The 13,009-nt window shown below is 37.2% G+C and overlaps 1 protein-coding gene across 1 annotated transcript in view; it reads right to left on the bottom strand.

Moving 5' to 3' along the window:
* The window catches only part of brf1a (BRF1 general transcription factor IIIB subunit a), a 55,838-nt gene that overhangs the window by 8,432 nt on the left and 34,397 nt on the right, over positions 1-13,009 (bottom strand). Inside the window, exons 13-16 of the mRNA XM_084092332.1 lie at positions 3,014-3,075; positions 2,714-2,795; positions 2,537-2,592; positions 2,182-2,447 (exon numbers count right to left, since the gene is read on the bottom strand). Of these exons, the coding sequence (XP_083948458.1) occupies positions 2,182-2,447; positions 2,537-2,592; positions 2,714-2,795; positions 3,014-3,075 (466 nt within the window). The remainder of the gene's footprint in view (positions 1-2,181; positions 2,448-2,536; positions 2,593-2,713; positions 2,796-3,013; positions 3,076-13,009) is intronic.

Here is a 13,009-nt window from a genome sequence, read left to right as displayed (position 1 = left end):
GAGCGGTAAAAGGCAAGTCACTGAATAATACAGACAATCCCATTCAGGTAGACTCCATTCAGTAAACAGACTGCAGGCTGTTATGAGTGAGAAGAGGGAAAAATTGGAAGAGAGACAGTGGCGTGGTAACAGTGTAATGGCTTTTAAAAGGAAGTTCAGATTGCTCACCTTTCCATTCAGAAAAAAACAAACATAAAAGCTACTTTCAGAATGAATGATTCAGAAGATCTATCCTGTTCACTTCAAGAATTCAATCAACGAGAAAAACACCACAAGCATATGAAAGTGGCCACTCAAAGAGAGAGAGAGAAGAGAGAGTTGCTCATTGTTCCATGATATTGGCCTTGCAGTGTCAAGACAAACTGTCGGAGCACATTTTGTGTGCAGGGCCACCAAGAGCCTCTGCTTAAAGAGAGAATATCCATGACTAATGACAACCCAGAAACCAAAGACTAACAACTGGAAATGAGTACATGGTAGTAGAGCACACACACATATTCTCCAGAAAGGAGGGTACTAGGGAGTGGGCCTCACTTTAAATATGTGCTCTAAACTTTAATGTGTTCCATACCAGCATTTAGAGACTAAATATAGAGCAGAATGAGTCTATTCTGACTGACCATATGCATGGGACTTTCTCTCTCCTCTCTCTCTCTCTCTCACACACACACACACACACACACACACACACACACACACACACACACACACACACACACACACACACACACACAAACACAGTTAATTTAGCATAGACTTAGCTATTCTTAACAGACCTGCCCTGTACTCAAGTGCACAAAAGGGTAAAGGACATAAAAAAAGAGAGAAACAAACATAAGGACTTTTAACACTGGCAGTCCGGCCCACAAAGCTCTGGAGATTTTCCATTTGAGGGTCATGAGTGAGACCCCAATTAGCTTTTTCTCTCAGGCTATCAATTCTTCATAAAAAAAAAAAAAAGTAAACATATGGGAATTTAAAGTTTTGATGACAATTTGAGAAAATCTAAATGATTATGCTACTTTAAAAAGTGCTGTGAAGTACATTATCAGATGATAAAACCATGGTACTTCACTGTGGTACTGAATGACTAAACTGTTCATACAACACAGTATTTACATGGTGCTTTAAGGTACTTCAAGAAGGTCTAAAAAACATGGTAATACCATGATACTATTTGTAGGTATAGCAAGATGCTATAAGAAAGAATAACCACAAAATGATGTGATCTGTGAAATGCTAATGCAGCATGGAAAACGTGAAAGCAGAAAGCGCTACAGCATAATAGGATCATTTTATTAGACTGCTGTTACTAAGCTGATGTAAAACCAGAATTTTCCTTTAACAAAAATAAAATTTCAATGATTTATGAAAAGAAGGCAGACTCTATGTGTAGCAGATGCACCTTGTTTAAACATGGTAAAATAGAAAATAGTGTTCATGTGAATATAAACAGAGTAAGAAAATATAGCAAGGATCATGATACAGTTACAGTAATGTACCCTGCCATTGTGTATCCGTAGGTCTATAGTTAGCAGAGAAGAGAAAAAGTGCTTGAGATGGTTACAGGAAAGAGTCCAATAAAGGGTGTGGGCAGACGAAGAAAAATCAGGCTGTATTAATAGGAGTGGATCTGTTTTAAGACTGTCCATAATACAACTCGAAGACACAGGATTACTAAATGGAGAAAAAATATTTTCGAATTTTTTTGCAACCACTTTTTCTAAACCCAACAATTTTCCAATCCGAAGTAATCTGCCTGTCACAAAATTCTCCATAATGCGAGACAAACATAGTCGATCAGATCATAATTGATGTTTAATTTACAGCTATGCGGAGTAAGATTTCTCTGTGGGCGGGGCAACCTTGGTCGACATGAAAAAAAACAAGTAATAGCAACCAAATCAATAAGATGTCCAGTCACTCAATGCGGTTGCAGCTGGTAGCGATAAAACGTTTTTTAAACAGAAGAGATTTTTTTGCATCATTCCTGGATGGGATATGGCGTTAGACTGCGATGGTGGGAATTTTCTAGGACAGATGGTGAGTTTAGAGGATTTTCTAGAGCAGAATGTGTGATTTAAGGTGTGTGGGCAAAAACAAATCCCCAAAAAAACTAGGGAGTGGAGAAAAACAGAAATAAATCGAGACATAAGAAACCTTTCTCCTAGAACTCCATACCTCTTGCCAAAACTGCTGACAGTTTTGCCAATATTGGGTGAAGTCAGTTGGAGTTTCCGTTGATGGGCCGCGGGGGTTCTTTTGGCTCCAGTGGAAGCTTCTTCAGGCTGGCGAGTGGGACTTTTTGGGCTGGATTTGTTCAAGTCTTTCAGGACATCGTAGTTTATTTTAGTGGAGATGCGTTTCTGCTCTAACATCTTTTCAATGGCTTCATCTGCAGTGCTGGCATTGATGGGCTCACGCCTCCGTGCTGACTTTTTTCTAGGCTGCGAGATGACACACAAAAATACGGAGGTAAACTCAAACATTTGTGACCCTCACAGCTAAAACTGTCATTTATGAACTACCTCGTTACCTTCCGCTCTTTATATGTACCATCCTCCTTTTCCTTTGCTATTCTTTCTTCCTTTTCTAAAGAAAAACAAACATATCGTTCTAACAAAAGTGTTCCAAACTTGATTAAATGTCATCTAAGTTTAAATTAATCTGTCAAGGGTAAAATTAACAAACGGGACAGTTCAATCTTCTCTACCTTTCTGTTCTTTGAGGTAGTCTGCATTTTGAAGCATCCACAGTTCGGTCTTCACCTTAACTTCCTTCTCATTCAGGATATACTAATAAAAAAAAGAAAGATTAAAAAACAACAATACATAATCGCTTAGGTCATGGTGGACGAGCTAAACAGACTGTAATTCATGACAAATCTCATTCCACTCTATTCTAATGCAATTCCATTATTCATTTTTGGATGTGAAATCCCATCTCAGATTTCAGCTTTAAAGAACCAAATTACAAATTACCACGTAGTTACTATAGTGAGGTCAAAACTTACACGATCAATCTCGTCCTCGTCGATACCGTTCAGGTCTAGCTCACCGTTTTCTGCCTCCACATCTGATGGAGAAAAACAAAGAAACAAAGAGTTCCGAATATTGAATATTTTATTGATGGACATAAGAACATCAGAAGTCTGAATAAATTTGTACAAAAATTTTAATATAAAAATAAATGTAAAATAGAATAAAAATCACAAAAAAAAGAAAAAAAAGAATCGCAAAATAAAATACAATGTAAAACAAAATAAAATGACAAAATAAAAACATAATAATAATAATAATAACAATAATAATAATAAAATAAAAAAATATTTGTGTTGTGACTATTTCAGACTGCTTTGGCAAAAGGAAAAGAGTAAAGTTTTGCCTGGTGTTTACGCCACATAATTAAAGTGTATTAAATGTTTCACTTTCCTAAGGAGAAACACATGCTGCCATTCATCAGAGAACATTTCTCTGAGCCAGTTGTTAAATTAGGTTAGTGGAGATGCATAGAATATCCCACTGCAGTCCAACCCAAAAACCTTCACATAAAATGTCCCTCAGCAAATTCACATGGCAAAACGTACTGAAAAATATGTGTGTGTTTCTCTGTGGTCTATGCCCTGTAGCAAATCTTACTAGAAAGTCCAATGGGGCTACTGGGATCATTAAACCAGTGGCTCTACAGTAGCAACTTTCCAGGGTTATTCCCCCTCTGCCTTCCGTCTTTTCCCTCTTTTCGAGGGCCAGTTCATCCCTTCCCCCATCCTTACTCTTTTCTTTCTGCCTGGAGATTGTTGGCAACGCTTCAGAAGTTTGCTTTATAGAGCATCCCTCTCTCTCTCTCTCATGTGTTATAATGGGGATGGAGGGTTAGGGGGAGGGCAATTCTTGTTTCTCTAAAACAGAGAGGGCAATTCTTGTTGTCTCGCCTCTGAACGGAGGCCCCTCAATATCAGTCGATCCCGTGAGTCAAGAAACTGACCTCATCTCGCCGCTCGCATCTGAACAAGCACAGGCTAAACACACTACACAACCAATGCATGCGCGCGCACACACACACACACACACACACACACACGAGTCCTCCAACACCACACATTAAAACACACTGTGCTATGAGTCACACGTGTGTGATGTGGTGAGAGCGTGAATAGCAGAGATTAGTTACAACAGCCTAAATAAAACCACACCAGAGAGAGACTACCAGGTGCAGCTGGATCCAAGAAGATGAATAAAGACAAGAAACTGTAATAAAATGAGCACTGCAGTCTGTCTTTCCCATTAGGCCTAACTTTGTGTTAATGTTCAAATGTTGTTTTTTTTGTACTGTCTGTTTTCATTCACTTAGGACATATAACCAACTGTGTGTAGCTCGCCAGAAACTACATTCGACTAAAAATAGCATTTAAAGTGTGCATATGTGCAGCTGCACTACCTGAAGACATATGCATATGCATGAGTGTTCGACAGCAGCTGCATGTCAGTCAGACAGCACTTGGGGATTGAATACTGTTAAAAAACGTAAAAATAAACTGTTATTGTTAGTTTTTCAGCATCGACATGGTAATGAAGTACCATCACTTAAAGGTATAGTTCATCCAAAAATGAAAAATCATTTACTCGCCCTCATGGTGATCCAAACCACTATAAGGATTTTTTCTTTGTCTGGTAAGATTTTGTAAAAATTTACCAATTTGTTTGCTTGCAATTAAAATTAATTGGCACTAAAGAATTCAAGCTTCAAAAAAAAGGAAGCAAATGTACCTTAAATGTAGCCCATATAACTCATGCACTATATTTCAAGTAATTTTAATGGCAAAGAAATGTAGGGTGGGACTTGATTTTGTCCAACAGGAATAGACTGGATTGTTGTCGTTTGTTCATTTAGAACATTCTTTTTTTTTAAATAATGATGCACATAAGATCAATTATTTATAATAAACTGCAATATTCCATAAAAATAAGAATCGTCGATTGTGATTTCATAAGTCAATATTCAACGTTGTAAATTAATGTATTAACTCTATAACTGGATCAGTCCAATTTGCAAACCAGCCCAATTGTAAACCAGATTCAATGAATAGATCCGATACAAAAGAGCAATTTTAAAGCTTTTTTCAGCACCTGTACACTCTAAAGAAAAAAAGCATAGTCTGAATAGCCTTCAATTTTTGTTGTTGCACACAGTAAATTAAGTCACAAGGGTGAGTAAACAATAACAACTTTAATTTCTGAATGAACTGTCCCTTTAACATCACCTGAACACAACAGAGGCACAAAAAAACCCCTGAGAAGCATAAAAAAGGAGCCAAGTTCAACAAAATTACAGAGAAGAGAAACAACAAATGAGAGACTTCACTTAACACTAATCATTCTCCCTCTTCATCTATTCCCCTGTTCTTAACTCCAAAAACCTCTGTCCCGAGGCTACATTTCTGAATGATGTTGTCCACCCAGACATTAGCGTTTCCACGTGCGTTCAAAAGGCCCCCCTCGTCTCCAGAGGTTTCACTGACACCGACACCTGTTCAGAGTCGAGCACTGTGTCCGACTAAATACAAACAGATATTTCAAGATACCACCAGATGGACACCTCCTTTCTTTCTCTCCCATGGACAATTCTCACTCTTCAACACAAGCAGGAGCTCATCAAACGTAATCATCTGATAACGCCACTCAAACTGACTGGCGGGTCAGGAGAACAAGCACTGAAGCTCAGGGAAAGGAAAAGACGGACAATGGAGATGCAGAGATATGGAAAGAGAGAGGAAGGGGGGTTTCTTCTGGAGGCGAAGAGGGCAGACAGGCCCATTAAAAACTGACCCCTTCTTTGCCCCTGTGACTTCCCCAGGGAAACCCCTCGCCCACTCACACACCTGCTACAACTGTCTATATCGCCCAGAGGCTGGAAAGAGAGAACGAGAGGGAGAAAATGTCAAGAGAAAATATATGCATGTACTTTTTCACACTCTACTGTACATCTACAGACCAAAAATGGGGGAGGGTTAGACATATTTTTAAACAATAAAATGTAAATGTAACGGCAAGAGGAAAAGACTTGAACAGACTTTATTCATGAGATCTCTCATTTTCACTCACATTCGGCTGCCCTTCAGGTGTTAAATCTAGACAGGAAAACATCCTCATGGGGGTCCGCGCACAGATTTTTCTGTCAGTGCATGTTAACGGTACAGTGAACGTGTCTATCACATAGATCGGGCCTCCCATAGTCATTTGTTTTCCTCTCCACAAGTCTATCAGTCAGTCACACTTTTATGATGTCATATTTCACACAGATAGCAGTGTCTCTGTCAGATGACATCACATCACTGTCAGTGCTTGCATTTCATTAGAAGAAAAAGCAATAAATGAGTGGCAAGGATGAAAACGATAAAGAGAATCAATCAAACAGCAGGAAAAAATAAGGGAACGAAAACATTATGAATCATAAGTATGAAAACTACACTAAAACTCGCTATGACAATAGTTTCACAGCTTTAAAAACTCATTTTAAAAGTATACAATAATTCAAAACTATAGTTTGCCAATATATTTATTATTTATTCATGATACATTCATGTTTTTGTTGAATAAAATTAAGTAACTGAATATTGATGAGAAATTTGAATGAATGAATAAATAAATAAATAAATAAATAAATAAATAAATAAATATAAATATAAATATAAATATAAATATAAATATAAATATATAAATATAAATATAAATATATATATATATATATATATATATATATATATATATATATATATATATATATATATATATATATATGCAATGCCGTTCAAAAGTTTGGGGTCGGTATGATTTTTTAAAATGTTTTTTAAAAAAAGTCTCTAATGCTCACCATGGCTGCATTTATTTTATCCAAAATACAGTAACAACAGTGTTCAAAAACAGTAAAAATACTGTGAAATATTATTAATTTCAAATAACCGTTTTCTACTTTTATATTTTAATAAGTAATTCCTGTGATGGCAAAGCTGAATGTTCAGTGTCACATGATCTAATATACTGATTTGGTGCTCAATAAACATTTCATATTATTATCAATGTTGAAACCAATTGTGCTGCTAAATATTTTTGTGGAAGCTATGTTACATTTTTTTCAGGATTCTTTGATTAATAGAAAGTTCAAAAGAACAGCATTTATTTGAAATAGAAATCTTTTGTAATTTCAGAAATGTTTTTACTGTCACTTTTGATCAACTGGTCCTTGCTGAATAAAGTATTCAATTATTATCAAAAGGGCACCTCAAACTTCAAACCATGTGATCTGTGACATGATTCTAAACATGGTGTTCATGAACATTGTTATAAAGACTAACAAAGCCACATCTGTGTGCGTTATAAAGGCCTCATGAATGTAAATTACCGTCACTTTTGGCCCATCTGTCCTTTACAAACCCCTAACAGCTGTCTTGAGGATGCGTTCAAAGCGAGCAAGAAGAATAAATGTCAGTCACACACTTACTCTGTCTTTCATTCTCCTTTGAAAGGCACCTCTCCCTCCTCTCTCTCTCTCTCTATCTCCTCCCACTCTTTCTTAGTGTAAATGAACAAGTCTCTTATCTCCTCCTGCTCTGAAGATTCAGGAGATTCTAAAGGATGGGGAGGGGAGACTCCATCCACTTTTTTCTGTTGCAGATAAACAGTGAACAGTAACATTATGCAAAGGGAATGGAAACTAGAGTGCGCAAATACATTTAATATACTGACTGATCTATAAACGAAAAGGAAAAACAGAAACGTATAGAATCAGAGTAAACCTGGGGATGCTGCTGGTATCTCCTGCTGTGTGGTCAGAGAGGACAGTGAATGACCATCTGGAGACTCGCACTCACTGCTGCATTGTTAAGATCACAGGCCCTCCGCCCCCTCAGAAAAATACACTGCATTACACAACAGCACCAGATCTCTCTCTCCACACACACACACACACAGACAGAGACAGAGAGAGAGACAACGGGGACACCATTCTGACATCCTCACAAAAGAGAACTGACCTTAGAAAAACAGAACAAGTCAAAAAGAAGTTACAAAAAAGAAAAACAAGATGAGCAGAGGATGGACACCCATATAGCCTGCTCGCTCTCACACAGTTTCAATAGTTCCCCTAAAAAAGTGCCCCTATTATGCTATTTTAAAGGTTTCTAACTTTGTTTTGGAGGTCTCTTACAATAGGTTTACATGCATCAAAGGTCAAAAAACATTTACATTGCACATCACCACATTTTTCAATGATTCTCAAATGACTCGATGGATGAACCAGTCTCTCTAAATCCCTCCTTTCCAAGAGTCTATTCTGCACTGATTGGCCAGATGACCCGGTCTGTTGTGATTGGTCTACCGTTTACAGCGCATGTCGGAAGCTAAACATCCATTACCATAACTGAACTTCAGCTCTGTCTGGAGGCTTACTCATTCCTCAGCGATTGATTACACACTGTAAAGACAGTAACAATGACGTCGATTTTACCATATCAATTCGAGCGCGAGTCTGATGATGAAACATTGGAAGAACTAGTTATTCAACCCGAACCTCCATCGCAAGGACGACTTGAGCAGGACGTTTCTCAGTGATACACTACTCAAAATGCACATTGGGGAACTGTATCAATAACAGTGCATGTGTTAGCTGAGCACTAAAGGAAATGACTTATGTAACATTAAAGGTGGTATCAGCGATTTCAGGCCCAAACATAAATGTTCACATTCATTCTAATCTTACCTAACGATCCGCTAGCTGCCCGCCCCATAAGCATGCCGTCAAAAAAACGCGTCTCTGTAGGCAGCCTAGGCTCTGAGATCTGCACACAAAAACAGTTGTTTTCACCCGGTTTAGCCAAACACTCAAAACCAAAATAAATAGTGTTCCAACCAATCACCGACAGGGGCGGGTGTTGCAAGGTTTTTGTGTGCAGCCGTCATAGGCAGCCGTGCACGAGCGCAAAACCTCACAACACCCTCCCCTGTCGGTGATTGGTTGGAACACTATTTATTTTGGTTTTGAGTGTTTGGCTAAACCGGGTGAAAACAACTGTTTTTGTGTGCAGATCTCAGAGCCTAGGCTGCCTACAGAGACGCGTTTTTTTGACGGCATGCTTATGGGGCGGGCAGCTAGCGGATTGTTAGGTAAGATTAGATGAATGTGAACATTTATGTTTGGGCCTGAAATCGCTGATACCACCTTTAAAGTTTGTAAAAGAAATCTTGCTCCATCCTTGATCTTTATTTAAAGTAGTAAGAACAACAGGCAATCTGCATTAATAGAAACAGTTTTAGGTAATAGTGGCCCACAGCTGATTTGCAAAACTATTTCAGAAAGACAGTAATGACGGGAGTTAGCCAGAAACTTACACAATATAAAACACAAAAAACTATGTATTTTGAACACCCGGTAGAAAACATATACATCAATAATTATTCATACTTACAGGTTGTGATTCTGAGTAGCAAGCTGGTCCAAATAAAATGGGTGGGTAATACTACTGACCCATCTTTCCAGAGCAAGTGTTTTGCAAATCCCGCATTGAGCGTGTTTGAGGGCGGTTCAAGTTGTTCGCAGGCGGACAATGTACAAAATAGGCGGGAATTATGCAAATGTCTTTTCTAGTGACGTAGAACCGTCATGCAGTGGGATTCGAATTCCTGATGACTCTTTAGGCGGTTCAGTCTCGATTCTTTTGGGATACAATAACATTATTTATCGTGCACTTTCGACTTTACAACTTTGTAGAACGTTTACATTAACAGACAGCTATATTACACACTGCATGAAAGGGAATATTAGAAAAACTATAAAAGGGGCACTTTAACATTTTTGCTCATTGCGTATACAGAGCAATAGTGAAAAAGTAAAAAAGAGCAAAATAAAAAAATTCTGCATTGCTCTACATAATATTGTAGGATAAGCAATGTAAAAAGACATTTTGGGCACTCGTTTCAAACTTGGACTCAGGTTAGTTAACATGCTAAAGCTAGCAGCAACACCAAATAAGAGGACATGCGTGACACTTTGAAATATTTTGCTTAATTGAAAACTCCAAATCCAAGTAGTAAAACGAAACCTGTTGTATCAGACATTACCATTCTTAAACAAATCCTATATGATATACAGTAGTACAATACATAGTGTAAAGTAAGTACAGTATACCATTCAAAACAGCTTCTGCAGAAATAAAATGACAGTGTGCAGTAAAAGAATTGATTAATTTAAATAAAAATGGAATAAATTAAAGAGGTAACATTAATTAAAGTCACTAAAGGGCAGAGGTGGAAAGAGTACTGAAAATTTGTACTCAAGTACAAGTACCGTTACATTGCTGAAATAATACTCAATTACAAGTAAAAGTACTGGTGTCAAAAAAGTACTTAAGTAAAAGTACAAATTACTCTTCTCAAAAACTACTCAGAGTACTAGTTACTTTTTAGCTGGCGATAGTTAATGTATTACCAATAAATATTCAACCAAATCATAGATTTATGTAGAAAATAGCTACTTTTAATACGTTTTTACCTTATTGTCGAAGGACATTAATTAGTGGTCATGATACTGGAATTTCTAACTTCAATATAGAAATATGTCAGTATTCAGTAGGCCTAGCCTATCATTTTTAATACCATCGGGAAAACTACCACATACTAAATATTTTAATATCTACATTTTTGTCCATCCATTTTGTCAAGGCAATCATTATTTTCAAGAATCGAAAAGCACAACACTCATTGTAACAGTGATCTATTTGAATGGAAAAGTTTAATTCAAGTCTTCTGAAGAGACACTCCACTTTATACAGTGAGATTTTAATTTAGGCTTTTGTTTACATATTTAAACATTGATCAATAACCATTACAATAATCTAACTTAAATATTTACTCACTCAGTGTATTTGTCTTTACAATAGGGTAACGTTAACTGTTGCAATAGCTCACACACAGCACAAGGAAGCTTGATTTCAAACTCATATCCGAGTCCAGTTCATTCGTATATTTGAGAGCTCGCGTCCAGTTTTCTGCGATTACATGAATGTGCCCTCGCGTTATAATATTGCACTCGTGACATTTGCCATTAAAATATGCCATAGAAACTTGCAGGTATTAATAAAATTATGCGTAATAGGTCTACCTGCAATCCCGCGCTGAGAGGAGGCGGGTGTGTCAAACTCGCTGTCGTTGAGATGAGAGAATGAGAACGCGCAGCTGGTATCGTATCGGTGTATAGGCCAAAATGAGTATTGACAGATATTTCAGTATTGATATGTATCAAAATATAGATATTTTGACAATACTACTATGTAGATTGTTGTTTCTCCAAACTTTCAGTCCAGCCATTAATCATTCTTAGCTCCTCGCCTCCTTCACTTATGATCAGCTTTTCAAAACCTGTTGCGACTGCGGCGGCTTTAATTCAGTCCAAATATCAGGGGTTTTATTGGTCCGTTTACGATCGAATATTTTTATTGGCTACCGAAATGCCGGTCAAAGATTTGAATATCAATTCGAATTGTACTCAGTAACGAAATGTGATTTTACAAGTAGCGAAGTAGATTACTTAGTTTAATATGTACTTGAGTACAAGTAAAATTACAGATTTAAAAATATACTCAAAAAAGTACAAGTACCCAAAAAAACGACTTAATTACAGTAACGTGAGTAGTTGTAATTCGTTACTTCCACCTCTGCTAAAGGGATAGTTCACTTGTATGACTTTCTTCTGTTGAGCATAAAGGAAGATATTTTGGGAAAAGCCTCAGTGTTTTTTGTTCATAAAATGGAAGTAAATGGTCACCAATTCAAAATATCTTCTATTGTGTTCCAATATAGGTACATGAAAAGGAAATTGGTTTCTTATGTCCAAATATTGCTGTCTATATACATTTGGATGAGTCACTCCTTTCTTCTGATAAGCTAGGATACTTTCAAAACGTATTTTGTTACAGAATACAGAATACATGCCCAAAAATGTAATTTGCAACGTATTCCGTTGCGTTACTCAATCTGAGTAACGTATTCTGAATACTTGGATTACTTCCACATTGAATTGCATTTTATAAGTGTCGGCCATCAAATCCTGCTTAATAAACAGGCCTATTCTTGTGGGGTGGGGGTGCGGTGATGCGGTGGTGAAGCGTATGCCAATAAAGCACCTAAAAGCTGTCACAAAGAACCGGCAAAAGTAATAATTATGAATATGTCAAATATAGAAAGGAGATATTTTAATTGTTTATTTGTCAGTGTCGTCTACAAAGATGAAGTTGACGATGCTGACTCGCGATCTTCGCAGTAGCCTAGTGAACGCGCCAGAGAGAAACGCACATTTCATACGGATTACATATGCAGAGAGCAGTTCTTTCGTGTTTAATTGTTCTGTTTAAAAGTAGACATTTCTGTGAGGCAAGTAGGGCCTTCTACCTTATACGCTGATTTATGAGACGAGCTCCAGTTCACGCGCCGGCGCCTCCGTGTCCTATTAACCATTTGTCTGCTATATTTACTTCTTATTAAATCCAGGCAATTGGTTGATGAAACACTTATTAAAATTAAGATACAATTAATACAAAACAAAATTCACTTTAAAGAATGGCTTTGTGCTTTCTGTTTGAGGTCTCTGTGAAAGTTTTAAAGCAGTCTTTTAGTGCCGCTTTCAGAGCGATCACGTCCGTAACGGAGAACTGTCACGACCGTAACATTGTTTTTTTCCTCATAAATGCCAATACGAAAAATAAAATAAAACGAATATTTTATGTTCTGTGGAGAGCCAACCCTTCTTCATCCGGTGAGTAGATTTACTTTTGGTTTACGCAGTGTAATTCACAGGATTACAAAAGAATATATATTTTGCCACCAAAAAGTTAAAGATTTTTTTTGTGTCACGCATGTTTATTTCCCTCTGTTAAATATAAAACGCATGTAGACCGATATTTTTCTAATGTCTGGACTCCTTTATTAAGGGAGCATGGATATATGAACAGACGTTTCACTAT

Source organism: Abramis brama, assembly GCF_963993115.1.
Source record: "Abramis brama genome assembly, chromosome: 19".
Classification (NCBI taxonomy): Eukaryota; Metazoa; Chordata; class Actinopteri; order Cypriniformes; family Leuciscidae; genus Abramis; species Abramis brama.
The sequence above is the reverse complement of the archived record's forward strand: the minus strand, read 5'-3'. Positions and strand labels throughout refer to the sequence as shown.